Below are 15873 nucleotides of genomic sequence, written 5' to 3'. Positions count from 1 at the left end.
TTTCCACAATGGCTGGACCAGATTACATTCCCACCAGCAGTGTAGAAGGGTTCCTCTTTTTCCACATCCCCACCAACATTTATGATTATTTGTTTTCATGATGGTATCCAATCTGACAGGAGTGAGATGGAATCTCAGTGTAGTTGTAATCTGCATTTCCCTGATGACTAGGGATGTAGAACATTTTTTTAGATGCTTATATGCCATTCATATTCTTCCTTTGAGAACTCTCTATTTAGCTCCATAGCCCATTTTTTGATTGGCTTGTTTGATTCCTTATTAGTTAACTTTTTGAGTTCTTTGTATATCCTAGATATTAATCCTCTATCAGATATATAGCTGGCGAAGATTTTTTCCCATTCTGTAGGTTGCCTCTTTGCTTTATTCACAGTGTCCTTTGCAGTGCAAAATCTTTGTAATTTCATGAGATCCCAGTGATTAATCTGTGGTTTTATTGTCTGGGCAATTGGAGTTGTAAAATACATATTTTTAAAGTTTTTTTTCTTCAACTATGATAGATAGCTTTGCTGAATCTAGTAGTGTGGGTCTTTAGTCTTTTAGAACTTAAAATGCATCATTCCAAGTCCTCCAAGGTTTTAGTTTCTGTGAGGAGTCTGTTGTTACTCAGATAGTCTTGTCTTTATACCCGACTTGGTGTTTCAGTCTTGCCAATTTCAATATACTTTCTTTGTTTTATTCTTTGGTGCTATTGGTGTAATTATGATGAGGGGCACTCTATTAGTTTTGATGGCTTGATGTTCTAAATGCCCCCTGTATTTTCATTAGCATCCCTTTTTCTAATTTTGGATATTTTTTTGCTATGATTATGTTGAAAGTATTTTCTGTGCCTTTAGAGTGAAGTTCTCTCCTTTGTGCCCATGATTTTTAAATTTTGTCTTTCATAGTGTCCCATATTAAATTTTGTCTTTCCATAGTGTCCCATGTATCTGAAAGTCTTATTTGGGTATTTATCCCCACCCCATAAAAATCACCCCCGTGTCCTTTGGTATTGTATTCCAGTGTTTAATATTTCTTAAACTAATTTAGAAATTGGGAGCACTTTTCATAGACTACATTTTGTCTTTTTAAATTAATATGTATCAATAGTATGTGATATAGGAGCAATAAATTTATTATAAGCTTACGAGATGCATGGATAATAATAGATTATACTTTTTTGTATTTCTTTTTCTAATCAGCTCCTGGGATATAATGAAAAGCCAATAAATCTACAGATGTTTATTGGAACAGCAGATGATCGATATTTACGACCTCATGCATTTTACCAGGTGCACCGAATCACTGGAAAAACAGTTGCTACTGCAAGTCAAGAGATAATAATTGCTAGCACAAAAGTTCTGGAAATTCCACTTCTTCCTGAAAATAATATGTCAGCCAGGTATCATGAAGCCTTTCCTAAAATGAGGAGTTTTCTTCTCCTGAAACAACTTTTAAAAAGAAATACGTACATAAATTTTTAATGTAAATAAAAAATATTCATTATTGTAAGGTTACTGATGAGCATTATATGAGTACCTATAACCAGTTGTGCAGGGTGATAGGTAGCATACTTCCAAAAAACAAATTGGTGGCCTCTGCTTGAGATCCCTGCATTTTGCAGGAGAATTAGGAGTGCAAGGTCATCCTTAGCTACATAGTGAGTTTGGGGCCAGCCTTGGATACATAAGCCCTTATCTCAAAGAAAACAAAATAAATTTACAATAACAACCATAAAATCAATTCGGCAAACATTTGTTTGGTAGAGTGCATGTAGGCATGTGTAGTGTCGTAGGCTCTATCCCTAACACTACCACCCTGCCCCCCCCCCAAAAAAAGACACAATAACAGAAATTTTTACACAAGCATGGTGACTCACATCAATAAATACAGCACTCAAAAGGCCTAGACGGAATGATTGCTTCAAGTCCAAGGCCAGCCTGGGCCACAGAGTGAATTTAAAGCCAGCTTGAGCTATAGAGCGCGACCCTATCCCATACAAAAAAATTTATGGACCATATAAATTTATGGACCATAAAGGAGGGGCTGTTTCCCCCTCCTTTAATGAAACAGTGCCTCACTCTCACCACCCTTTGTTTTTGTTTTTCAGGGTAGGGTTTCTTTGTAGCCCAGGCTGTCCTGAAATTCACTATGTAGTCTCTGGGTGACCTTGAACTTGTAGCAATCCCTCTACCTCTGCCTCCTGACTGCTGGGATTAAAGGCTTAGGCTACCATGCCTGGCCTTAAACTGTGGTTTCTTTTGTTGTTGCTGTTGTTTGGTTTTTTTGTTTTTTGAGGTAGGGTTTTACTCTAACTCAGGCTGACCTGGAATTTACTGTGTAGTCTCAGGGTGACATTGAACTCATGGCTCACTTCTACCTCTGCCTCCCGAGTGCTGGGATTAAAGGTGTGTGCCACCACAGCTGGCTGAACTGTTTATCTAAGAACTCATTGATCCTAGGGGTTAGTTTGTAGGATGTTTCCATTCATTCTGCTGGGTACTCAAAATACAATGCTTGAGTGAGATTAAGTAGATAGTCCCCAGGAGTTTGTTATGCTACTTAACTTTGCTTATAGCCATACAAAGACTTAGAGCTTGGGCAATGGCTCAGTGGTCAGGAACACTTGAAACTTGAAGACCTGAATTACCCGTCACCCAGCTAAAAAGCCATGCATGGGTGTACATTCCTGTAATCCCAATGCTGAGAGGGATAGAGACAGGATTATTGGGGCTCACTGGTCAATCATTCAAGTTAAAAACTGGGAAACTTCAGGTTCAGTGAGGGACTTTGTCTCAGGGAAATAAAGCGGAAGAGCAATAGAGGAATACATTTGATGGCTTCCTGTGGCCTCGTTATACACACATGTGCACACACACACAATTTTTTTTTTCCTTTTTGAGAAAGAGCCTCATTTTGCTTCCCAGGCTAGTCTCTAACACTGGTAATCTTTCTATCATAGCCTTCTAAGTGCTGGGGTTACAGGTGTGTGTCACCATGCTTCTCTCTTTTTTAAGGTAGGTTCTCACTCTAGGCCTGGTTGACTTGGAACTCACTCTGTCATCTCAGGCTGGCCTAGAACTCAACAGTGGTCCTCCTACCTCTGCCTCCTAAGTACTGGGATAAAAAGCATGTGCCACCATGCCCAGCTTCATACTGTGCTTTTTACCTGATGTCAGGTATATAGTTCTTCCTTGGCTATATTTGTTTTTAGATGGTCACATATAGCCTAGACTGACCTAAAACTCACCATATAGCTGATGCTGGCAATGAACTCCTGATCCTTCTGTCTCTACTTCCCAAGTACTGGGATTATCAACCCACACCACCACACTCGTCTTCCCTAACAGATTGACCATCTCTCTGTCTATGCAGTTGAGTTGTTTAGAACTATGGTTTATCAATAATCAAATAATTATTTTTGTATTTTTCCCCTAGTATTGACTGTGCAGGTATTTTGAAACTCCGCAATTCAGATATAGAGCTTCGAAAAGGAGAAACTGATATTGGCAGAAAGAATACTAGAGTACGACTTGTGTTTCGAGTACACATCCCGCAACCCAATGGAAAAGTCCTTTCTCTGCAGATAGCGTCTATACCTGTTGAGTGCTGTAAGTGAGATTGTAATGTGTTTTCAGGTTTTAATGTAGTTTTTTCCCTCTGTTTTGAGTAAATGTAGTGTATACATTAAAAGTAAAGACTCCCATTCTTTCTTTCTCTCTCTGCCCCCTTTTTTTAGTGTTTTTTTTTTTGTTTTTTTAGTGTTTGTTTTTTGTTTTTTTTGAAGTAGGGTCTGACTCTAGCCTAGGCTGACCTGGAATTCACTATATAGTTTCAAGGTAGTCTTGAACTTGTGACAGTCCTCCTACCTCTACCTCCTGAATGCCGGGATTAAAAGTGTATACCACCATGCCTGGCTCTTTTTGTTTTTCTTTCTTTCTTTGAGGCAAGCACAACAGACTGTTTTTTATTTCTGTTTAATGTGAGAGAGAGAGAGAGAGAGAGAATGGGCACGTGTCAGGGCCGCTAGCCACTGCAGTTGAACTCCAGATGCATGCATCCCCTTGTGTGCATGTGCTACCTTGCACGATTGTGTCACTGTGCATTTTGCTTATGTGGGACCTAGAGAGTTGAACATTAGTCCTAGGCTTTGCAGGCAAGCACCTTAAATGCTAAGCTATCTCTCCAGCCCTCTTTCTGTTTTTATTTATTTGTTTGTTTATTTACTTGAGAGAGAGAGAGAGAGAGAGAGAGAGAGAGAGAGAGAGAATGGGTACACCAGAGCCTCTAGCCACTGCAAATGAACTCCAGACACATGTTCCACCTTGTGCATCTGGCTTACATGGGTACTGGCAAATTGAATCTGAGTCCTTTGGCTTCACAGGCAAGTGCCTTAACTGCTAAGCCATCTCTCCAGCCCCCTTTTCATTCGTTTGTTCGTTCTTCCTTTCTTTCTGAGCGAGAGAGAGAGAATGAGCACCCCAGAGCTTCCAGCCACTGCAAACAAACTCCAGACGTTTGTGCCCCCTTGTGCATATGGCTAATGTGGGTCCTGGGGAATCGAGCCTCAAACCGGGGTTCTTAGGCTTCGCAGGCAAGCGCTTAACTGCTAAGCCAGCTCTCCAGCCCCCTCTCCCCATTTTTGTTTCTTTTTTTTTTTTTTTTAAATATTTTATTTTTATTTATTTATTTATTTGAGAAAGAGTGAGAGATTGAGAATGGGCACTCAGGGCCTCCGGCTGCTGCAAATGAACTCCAGATCCATGTGCCCCCTTGTACATCTGGCTTATGTGGGTCTTGGGGAATTGAACCTGGGTCCTTTGGCTTAGCAGGTAAGTGCCTTAAACTCTAAGCCATTCCTCCAGCCCCCCATTTTTGTTTCTTAAAAATATTTTTTTCAAATTTCTATTAACAATTTCCATGATTATAAAAAAAAAAATCCCTTGATAATAGCCCCTCCCACTTTCCCCTTTGGAACTCCATTCTCCATCCCTTCCAATCAGTCTCTCTTTAGTTTTAATGTCATGATCTTTTTTTTTTTTTTTTTTTTTGGTGTTTCAATGTAGGTTCTCACTCTAGCCCAGGCTGACCTGGAATTCACTATAGAGTCTCAGGGTGGCCTCGAACTCACGGTAATCCTCCTACCTCTGCCTCCCGAGTGCTGGGATTAAAGGCGTGCGCCACCACGCCCGGCTAAAAATATTCTTAAAAGATCATGACATTGCCAGGTGTGGTGGGGCACGCCTTTAATCCCAGCACTCCAGAGTCAGAGGTAGGAGGATTGCCATGAGTTCGAGGTCACCCTGAGAATACAGAGTGAATTCCAGGTCAGCCTGAGATAGAGTGAAACCCTACCTCGAAACACCAAAAATATATATATATTTTTTTAATTTGAGAGAGAGAGAAACAAATAGAGAATAGGCATGACAGGGACTATAGCCATTGCAAGTGAATTCTGAACACATGCACCACAATGTACATCTGGCTTACATGGGTACTGGGGAATCAAACCTGTGTCCTTGGGCTTTGCAGGCAAACACCTTCACCGCTAAGCCACCTCCCCAGCCCTTGTTTCATTTATTTTGAGGTAGGGTTTTATTCTAGCCCAGGCTGACCTGAAATTCACTCTGTAGTCCCAGGCTAGACTTAAACTCACAGTGATTCTCCTTTCCAAGTGCTGGGATTAAAGGTGTGTGCCAGTTGGGCATGGTGGAAACTTACATGTATCAAGCTCTGTGGGAGTTTGGATCTCAGAAAGGTTAGTTGTAAGCTTGATGTGGTGATTCACACTTTTAATTCCAGCATTTGGGAGCACGAGGTAGAAGGATCACCATGAATCTAGGTTACAGAGTGAATTCTAGGTCAGCCTGGGCTAAAGTGATACCCAACCTTAAAAATTTTTTTTTAAAGTCAGTTGGTAATGACTAAAGATTTGAGGCTGATGTTAAATTGTTCTAATTCCTTGATTTAGGCCCTCCTGGTTGTGTGTTAGAGCATATTGTCTTGAATTATTATATCCAGGGTTATTTGCCTGTTGTTTTTACACTTGTGCTTAGAGTATAAGTTTTCTTAGCACTTTTTTTTTCTCTCTCCCAATCTTTAGCTCCAAACCTGAATCCAAAGGACCTCTAACACTTTTCTGTTGACACTTTTTCTGTGTGTGCGCGCACACACACACACACACACACACACACACACACACACAGTTTATACATTTCTGGGGATTAAACACGGGGCCTTGTGCATGCTGGTCCAGTACTATATCAACTGAGCTTCATTGCCACCCCAACTACATTTATTCCTAATATGGGATCACACTCCATAGTTTAATTTTGCCTCCTTTTATAGTTTGCTGAATCAGATTTTACTTTATCATTTCCCAGTTGACTGTGGGAATCACTGAGGACATGTTTGTGATAGAATATGCCATAGAACTAATTTTAATTTTGTGGGCTTTTTTTTTTTGGTTTTTTAAGGTAGGGTTTCACTCTAGTTCAGGCTGACCTGGAATTCACTATGTAGTCTCAGGGTGGCCTCGAACTCACGGTGATTCTCCTACCTTTGCCTCCCAAGTGCTGGGATTAAAGACGTGTGCCACCATGCCCAGTTTAATTAATATTTTGAAAGGTAATGTAAGTCTGTGGTACAAAACTAATACAGGACATAGTGGTGTGTGCCTGTTGTAACCCTAGAATTTAGGAGATTGAGTCAGGAGAATCAGTAAAGTTCAAGGTCATCTTCAGCTAACCTGGGTTACCTGAGACCTTGTCTCAAAAAAAAAAAAAAAAAAAAAAAACCACAAAACAAAAATCAGAAAGAAAGAAAACCCAGGTGTGGTGGTACATTCTTAAAATCCTGGCATTTGGAAGATGACAGCAAGAGGATTAGTAGTTCATTGTCATCCTTGGTCATTGAGTTCAAGACCTGCCTGGGCAATATGAAGCTCAGGAAGTAGGGGGAGCAAGATGGGAGAAGGAGATGGCTCAGCTTTTAAAGGTGCTTTCTTGCAAAGCCTGCCAGCCTGGATTTGATTTCTCAGTATCCATGTAAAGACAGGTGCATAAAGGACACATGCATCTGGAGTTCATTACTAGCAGTAAGAGGCCCTTATGTGCCTATACTTTCCTTCCTTACCCCCTTCTCTGTCCTCTCTCTTCTCTCCTCACAAGTAACTAAATAAATAATGTTTTCAAAAATAGGCAAGAGGGAAGTTGAGAGAGAGAGTGCATGTGTGCCAGATAAAGGATTTCTAGAAAAATATAGTACCTTTGATCAAACAATGTAAGGTAAGGATGAAACCAAAGACATTTTATAAACATTGTTTGTTTAAGGCTGGACATGGTGCATGCCATAATCCCAGCATACAGGAGGTTGTGGTGGGAGGAGCACCATTAGTTTGAGGCCACCCTGATACTACAGAGTGGATTCCAGGTCAGCCTACCTTGAACCCCCCCCCCCCAAAAAAAAAAAGGTAGTTATACTAGACAGATTAGATTATGTTCTCTGAACCCTGTGATGATAGAGCTATTTTTAGAAGTTCAATATTAAAATGTGAATTTCAGGGCTGGAGAGATGGTTTAGCAGTTAAGGCACTTGTCTGCAAAGCCTAAGGACTCATGTTTGACTCTCTAGGTCCCATGTAAGCCAGATGCACAGTGACGGAAGCATGCAATGTTACATATGCACACAAGAGACACATGCTTCTCTGGAGTTCGATTGCAGTGGTTGGAGGCCCTAGCGTGCCACATATCTTTCTTAGAAAAAAGAAAAAGAAAGAAAGGCCAGTCTGTTGGGCTTGCCTCAAAAAACATGAATTTTGCCAGGTGTGGTGGCACACGCCTTTAATCCCAGCACTTGGGAGGCAGGGGTAGGAGGATTGCCATTAGTTTGAGGCTGCCCTAAGACTCAAGGTGAATTCCAGGTCAGCCTGGGCTAGAGCAAGACCCTACCTTGAAAAACCAAAATATATATGTATATATATTATTTTTATATATGTATATGAATTTCATAAATATGTCAGTTATGTAGAAAATTCTCCAATATGGAAGCTTGATGTTATAATGATCTAAGTATTTTCTTGTTCAAATAAATGGTTGCTTGTCCTATAGTAATTCTTTAAATATTTGTCTTCTACTAGTTGTACACAGTATAATTACAGATTGTTGGAATTATTTTTTTCTAATTATATTTGTATGTTTTTAAAATATCTTATTGTTACTTATTCAATGAAAGAGAGAGAGAGAGATCGGGTGTACCAGAGCCTCTAGTCTCTGCAAACGAACTCCAGACGCATTTGCAACCACATGCATCTATCTGGCTTAGGTGGGTACTGGGGAATCAAACCAAAGTCCTTAGGCTTCACAGGCAAATGCCTTAACAGCTAAGCTATCTTTCCAGCCCTAGACTTGTATATTTTAATTTTTGTTGTTGTTGTTGTTATTTTTGTTTTCCCCAGGAGGTAGGGTTTCACTCTAGCCCAGGCTGACCTGGAATCCAGTATGTAGTCTCAGGGTGGCCGTGAATTCACGGCGATCATCCTACCTTTGCTTCCCGAGTGCTGGGATTAAAGGCGTGCACCACTACTCCTGGCTTATTGTTTTTTTAATAAAAGTACTTACCATCACCTTGAATTTTAAAAGCCTAAATGGATTAATCCAAATTTCCCTTTTATTTTGTAACTTAAATTCATCTTGTATGTGTGAAATATTTTAAACTAATGTTTGTTTTTCTTTTTTCCTCAACTCTTCTAAAACAATAGCGCAACGATCTGCCCAAGAGCTTCCTCACATTGAGAAGTATAGTATCAACAGTTGTTCTGTAAATGGAGGCCATGAAATGATTGTGACTGGATCTAATTTCCTTCCAGAATCGAAAATCATTTTTATTGAAAAAGGACAAGGTAAATAATATACAATAGAAATTAATTGATGTTAGTCTAAATGATAAAAGACTGAAATAAATTATTTAGATTAACAATTTTAATCACAAAATTTTCCTAAAACTCTACAGATATCATCTATACACTGTATTTTATTATAAACCATAGGTATTAAATTTATATATAAATCTGAAGTTCTCTTGACAGATATCATAAAAATAGATTTTCTTGGTCTGGAGAGATAGCTTAGTGGTTAAGAGTGCTTGCTTGCAAGACTGACATCCTGGGTTCAATTCCTTAGTACCCCCATAACACCAGATGCAAAAAGAGATTTCTTTCAGCATTTCCACTAGTTATACATTCAAAATTCACTTGTGAATCTGCCTTCTGTTTGAGTTCTAACTCAAAGAGTTTAAATTTTCCTTTTTATATTTTCTTTCTCTTCTCTGGATTGTGACTGAAATCCTAAGCATACTTACTCTGGCACTTTGGAGCTTTTCTATCTTTTTGTTTCTTCAGTAAATCTCCTTTGCCTTTAAAGAGTCTTAAAAACATAATGTCCACACAGAATCTCAGATACAGATATTTGTAGTAACATTTGATAATTGCCCAGGAATGCAAAAAGCCAAATCCTGATGGATGAAAGGATAAACAATGTGGTGTGCCCACATTGTGGAATATTATTCAGCCATAAAAAGTAATGAAATATTAGCACATGGTACAACATAGGTAGATTTGGAAGATAGTCTACTTGAAGGAAGCCAAAACAAAAGCCCACATATCTGTGGTTCTGTTTGTGTCAAATGTCTGTTTGTATAAAATATCCAGAATAGGTACTATACAGAAATAGAAAGGATGTGTCTGCTTACCAGTGGTTGGAATTGACTGCTCATCAGCATTTCTTTGGGGGATAATGAAATTAGTAGTGATGGTTATATCACTCTGAATATTCTAACCACCCTGGATTAAATTCTTTCAAGGGTCAGGCATGGTGGTATACGCCTTTAATACCAGCACTCAGGATTCCAGGTCAGCCTGGGCTAGAGTGAGACCTTATCTTGAAAAACAAAAATAAATAAAAATAAAAAAAATACTTTCAAGGGATGAAATTAGGTGGATGTTGTCTGTAACTCTAGCATTTGGGAAACTGAGGCAAGATGATTGCTTCACATTTGAGATCAGCCTGGGATAGAGAGACTGTCTCAGAAAAATTAAAAGCAAGTTAAGCAGGGCATGGTGGCACATGCCTTTAGTTTCAGCACTTAACAGGCAGAGGAAGGAGGATCATTATGAGGCCAGTCTGGGACTACAGAGTGAGTTCCAAGTCAGCCTAAAAAACTAGAGTGATAGCTGGGCTTGGTGGCACACGCCTTTAACCCCAGAACTTGAGGCAGAGGTGGGAAGATCACTGTGAGTTCAAGGCTACCCTGAGACTACATAGTGAATTCCAAGTCAGCCTGGTCTAGAGTGAAACCCTACCTCTAAAAATAAAAACAAAATAAGCAAACAAACAAAAAACTGGAGTGAGACCCTATTTCAGTAAAACCAAAATTAAAAATAATGAGGGCTGGAGAGATGGCTCAGCAGTCAAAGACATTCGGACCACCATGTCGGGCTCTTAAATTCTTTTTTTTTTTTTTTTTAATATATTTTATTTATCTATTTGAGAGAGAGCAGGCATGCCAGGGCATCCAGCCACTGCAAACAAACTCCATATGCATGTGCCCCCTTGTGCATCTGGCTTATGTGGGTCCTGGAAAATTAAACCGGCATTCTTTAGCTTTGCAGGCAAGTCAGCACCTTAACCGCTAAGCCATCTCTCCATCCCTTTGTTTGTTTTTCAAGATAGGGCCTCACTCTAGCCCAGGCTGACCTGGAATTCACTATGTAGTCTCAGGGTGGCCTCAAGCTCAACAGCGATCCTCTTACCTCTGCCTCCCGAGAGCAGGATTAGCATGTGCCACCATGCCTGGCCTGAAATTCTCTTATATTCATTACTATATAGTTTTTCCACGATAGAAATGTATCTGTTTTCTATCCTTCCTCTTACTGAATGTTTGAACTGTGTCCAAGTTGGTTTTTTAAAATATTTTTTTTAATTTTAATTTTTTATTTATTATTTGAGGGAGAGAGAAAGAGGCAGGGGTGGGGGGAGAATAGGTGGCACACCAGGGCCTCCAGCTTCCGCAGTGGAACTCCAGACACATGTGCCACTTGTGCATCTGGCTTATGTGGGTCCCGGGGAGTCAAACCTGAGTCCTTTGGCTTTGCAGGCAAGTGCCTTAACCACTAAGCCATCTTTCCAGCCTTGTGTCCAAGTTTTGACACTGTCAAATAATAGTTAACAGTGCTGCTTTGATTTTTCTGATTCTTATCGGGTAGATACAGACAAGTAGCTTAAGTATTATAAATTTACTAGGAGTTCAGTGGTGTCTTGAACTTTAAGGTTGAATTTTCTTGATACAAAATCACTCACTACTGTTTCCTTTTTGTGCCACATTTGTTCTTGTTCCTGCCTATTTTTTGGTCATTGAGTTAATTTTTAATTTTATTATTGACTTAAAGTTATTTGGGAAAGTGCTCCACCTTTTTTCATCACTTGAACTTGTCTGTTTGATAAGTTCACCTTCTCAAACATGTGACAAAGAAACAATTATTTTCCAAATATGAAAGGAGTGAGTTTCACATCATTTGAAGTACACAAGCAAAAGCTGGCTATTTCCTGTTGGGGGTGCTCTCAGAGGGCTGTCAGATACCAGTTAGGTAGATAAAAAGAATAAACTAGATCATTTCTGTTAATCTGGGCAGCCTAAAGTCTTTAGCCCATTATTCTCCACTACTACACATTCTTTTCATATTGGAAGTCAGTGAGAAAAAGATTTCCTTGGTCAATGAATTGTTGGTATTACATGGGGTTAGAATTTGTATGTTTTCTAACTTGAATTGCTCTTAACATTAATATTTTCTTTCAATAGATGGAAGACCTCAGTGGGAGGCAGAAGGGAAAATAATCAGGGAAAAATGTCAAGGGGTAAGAATTTCACCTTAATTATGAATATATTAGGAAATAAAAAAAATTTTTGAATGCTGCTTTATAGTATGGTAAACATTGAGTTCTAACTCAAAGAGTGTAAGTTTTCTGTTTTTGACCTTTGTTTCTCTTCTCTGGATTGTGGCTGAAATCCTAAGCATACTTACTCTGGCACTTTGGGGCTTTTCCACCTTTTTTGTTTCTTCAGTAAATCTCCTTTGCCTTAAAAGAGTCTTAACAACATAATGTCCACACAGAAGCTCAGATACAGATACTTATTTTAAAAATAATTGTTTAAATAAGGGGGGTAGAGTGAGACCCTACCTTGAAAAACTTCGTCGTCATCATAATGTGGAGCCTAGCATAGTGGTGCACACCTTTAGTCCCAGCACTTGGGAAGCAGAGCTAGGAGGATTGCTGTGAGTTTGAGGCCAGCCTGAATCCATGTAGTGAAAGGTCGGCCTGGGCTAGAGTGAGACCCAACCTCACCAAAAAAAAAAAAAAAAAAAAAAAAGCAAAAAGTAAATCAGTAAATAAAGATAAGGTAGAAACATTTGATGAAGCCACCCAATGTCAACCTCTAGCCTCATCACAGATACATATACAAATACATACACAAACACATACACACACAATAAAGGTTAGGAAGATGGCTCACTGGGATAAGGTGCTTACTCAACAACTCTTGAGTACCTTAATTTGGAATATCTAAACCCCAGATAAAAGCCAGAAGTTGGGCTGGACATATGGCTTAGGGGCTAAGGTACTTGCCTACAAAGCCTAAGGACTTAGATTTGATTCCCCAGTACTTAAATAAGTCAGATGCACATGGTGGTGCATTTGTGTGGAGTTTATTTGCTGTGGCTAGGGTCCCTGGCCTTCCCATTCCCTCTCTCTGTAATAGATAAATTACATAGATAAATTTTAATTTTATTATTATTATTAGTTTTGGTTCTTTGAGATAGAGTCTCGCTGTAGCCCAGGCTGACCTGGAATTCACTCTGTATTCTCAGGGTGGCTTTGAACTCACAGTGATTCTCCTACCTTTATCTCCCAAGTGCAGGGATTAAAGGTGTGAGCCACCACACCCGGCTAAGATATTTTTTTAAATATTTTATTTATTTATTTGAGAGAGAGAGAGAGAGAGAGGAAGAGGTAGAAAGAAAGAGAGAATGGACATGCCAGGGCCTCCAGCCAATGCAACCGAACTCCAGACACATGTGCCGCCATGCCTTTGGCTTACGTGGGTCCTGGAAAATTGAACTGGGCCCTTAGGCTTTGCATGCAAATGCCTTAACCACTAAGCCATTTCTTCACCCCTAAAAATATTTTTTAAATAACCAGCTAGGTATGGTAGCACACACCTTTTGTTCTAGCACTCAGGAGGCAGAGGTAGGAGGATCACTGAAAGTTCAAGTCCACCCTGAGACTATGTAATGTATACCAGTCAGCCTGGGCTAGAGTGAGACCCCAGTTTGAAAAACAGAAGGAAAAAAAAAAGCCAGAAGTTGTGGGCTTCTGTAACCTCAGTGTATCTATGGAGAGAGGTAGTAAAATTTTCTATCAGATTGTTAATGGAGACTTGTGAACTAGGAGAAACCCTGCCTTGCACTGAAAACAAATACTTTTAAAAAAAAAATCTAGGGGGCTGGAGAGCTGGCTTAGTGGTTAAGTGCTTGCCTGTGAAGCCTAAGGACCCCGGTTCGAGGCTCGGTTCCCCAGGTCCCACGTTAGCCAGATGCACAAGGAGGCACACGCGTCTGGAGTTCGTTTGCAGTGGCTGGAAGCCCTGGCTCGCCCATTCTCTCTGTCTCCCTCTGTCTTTCTCTCTGTCTGTCACTCTCAAATAAATAAATAAATAAAAACTAAAATAAAAGAATTCTGCACACCTCATTTAAAAAAAAAAAAAATCTAGGGCTGGAGAGCTGGCTTAGCGGTTAAATGCATGCCTGCGAAGCCTAAGGACCCCAGTTCAAGGCTTGATTCCCCAGGACCCATGTTAGCCAGATGCACAAGGGGTCGCATGTGTCTGGAGTTAGTTTGCAGTGGCTGAAGGTTTGCCCATTCTCTCTCTCTCTCTCTCCCCCCTCTCTCCCTCTTTCTCTCTCTCTGTTGCTCTCAAATAAATTTTTTTTTTTTTTTTTCGAGGTAGGGTCTCACTCTGGTCTAGGCTGACCTGGAATTAACTCTGTAGTCTCAGGGTGGCCTCGAACTCATGACGATCCTCCTACCTCTGCCTCCCGAGTGCTGGGATTAAAGGCGTGCGCCACCACGCCCAGCTTCAAATAAATTTAAAAAAAAATCTAATTAGGGGCAGGAGGGATACTTTAGTGGTTAAGTCATTTGCCTACAAAGTCAAAGGACCCAGTTTTGATTTCCCAGGACCCACATAAGCCAGATGCACAAGGTTGTGCATGCATCTGAGGTTTGTTTGTGGTGTCTGAAGGCCCTGGTACACCCATTCTCTCTATCTGCCTCTTTCTCTCCCTTTCTCTCTCTCTCAAATAAATAAAATAAAATAAAAATCTTATCAAGATAGCCAGGTATGGTGGTACACACCTTTAATCCCCACATTCAGGAGGCAGAGACAGGAGGATTGCTGTGAGTTCCAGGCCAGCCTGGGCTAGAGTGACACCCTATCTTGAAAATACAAAAAGAAAAAAATCTATTAGAGAGAGAGAATGGGCACACCAAGGGAATTGAACCTGATTCCTTTGTCTTTGCAGGCAAGTGCTTTAACTTAATCTCTCCAGAACCCCCCCCCACACACACACACAAAATTTTAAAGTGGCTGTGTCTTGAGAAACCCAAACTTCCTATTGATTATGTGTTACTGTTCTTCATAAACTCTTAACTTTATTACGAAAAAGAACAGCTGGGTATGGTGGCTACATCTTTAATCCCAGCACTCAGGAGGAGGCATAGTTAAGAGGATTGCCAAGAATTGGAGGCCGGGCTGGAGAAATGGCTTAGTGGTTAAGCGCTTGCCTGTGAAGCCTAAGGAGCCCGGTTCGAGGCTCGGTTCCCCAGGTCCCACGTTAGCCAGATGCACAAGGGGGCGCACGCATCTGGAGTTCGTTTGCAGAGACTGGAAGCCCTGGCGCGCCCATTCTCTCTCTCTCCCTCTATCTGTCTTTCTCTCTGTGTCTGTCGCTCTCAAAAAAAAAAAAGAATTGGAGGCCACCTAATTTTACATAGTGAATTCCATATCAGCTTGGGGTAGAACAGACCCTACCTTGAAAAATCAAATAAATTAATTAACAAAAGAAAAAATAAATTATAGTATAAATTGAGAAATGTTAAACGTGATTAAACATCAGAATAGACTTCTAATTAAGATATATAGTGACCTGTAATGTCTAACAGAGCATATTTCACTACATGATGTGTAATAAAACTATTTTTTCTCTCTCAAGCTGGGTGTGGTGATGCACACCTTTAATTCAGGAGGCAGAGGTAGGAGGATTGCTATGAGTTCAAGGCCACCCTGAGACCACCTAGTGAATTCCAGCTCAGCCTTAGCTAGAGTGAGGCCCTACCTCAAAAAACAAACAAACAAAAACACAGTTTCCTCTTTCTGCATACACACACAGACCCCTGTCTCTTTCCTTTACTTCCTATGTAGTCCAGGCTAACCTTGAATTTGCAGTCTGCCTGCTCTTAGCTCCTGAGTGTTTGGGAGTATAGGTGTGCAACATCAGGAAAACTGGCTTTTTTTTGTTTGTTTTGGTTTCTTTTTTTTTTTTTTTTTTAATTTTTATTTATTTATTTATTTATTTGAGAGCGAAAGACAAAGAGAGAAAGACAGGTAGAGGGAGAGAGAGAGAATGGGCGCGCCAGGGCTTCCAGCCTCTGAAAACGAACTCCAGACATGTGCGCCCCCTTGTGCATCTGGCTAACGTGGGACCTGGGGAACCGAGCCTCGAACCGGGGTCCTTAGGCTTCACAGGCAAGCGCTTAACCGCTA

The 15873-nt window shown here is 40.4% G+C and overlaps 1 protein-coding gene across 2 annotated transcripts in view; it reads left to right on the top strand.

Annotated features, from left to right (window-relative positions):
• The window catches only part of Nfatc3 (nuclear factor of activated T cells 3), a 90147-nt gene that overhangs the window by 40067 nt on the left and 34207 nt on the right, over nt 1-15873 (top strand). For both annotated transcript variants that reach the window (XM_004661667.2, XM_004661668.2), the window contains exons 4-7: nt 1200-1399; nt 3436-3608; nt 8756-8896; nt 11851-11906. In XM_004661667.2, the coding sequence (XP_004661724.2) occupies nt 1200-1399; nt 3436-3608; nt 8756-8896; nt 11851-11906 (570 nt within the window). The remainder of the gene's footprint in view (nt 1-1199; nt 1400-3435; nt 3609-8755; nt 8897-11850; nt 11907-15873) is intronic.

The sequence above is a fragment of the Jaculus jaculus genome, chromosome 1, assembly GCF_020740685.1.
Source record: "Jaculus jaculus isolate mJacJac1 chromosome 1, mJacJac1.mat.Y.cur, whole genome shotgun sequence".
Taxonomy (NCBI): Eukaryota; Metazoa; Chordata; class Mammalia; order Rodentia; family Dipodidae; genus Jaculus; species Jaculus jaculus.
The sequence above is the reverse complement of the archived record's forward strand: the minus strand, read 5'-3'. Positions and strand labels throughout refer to the sequence as shown.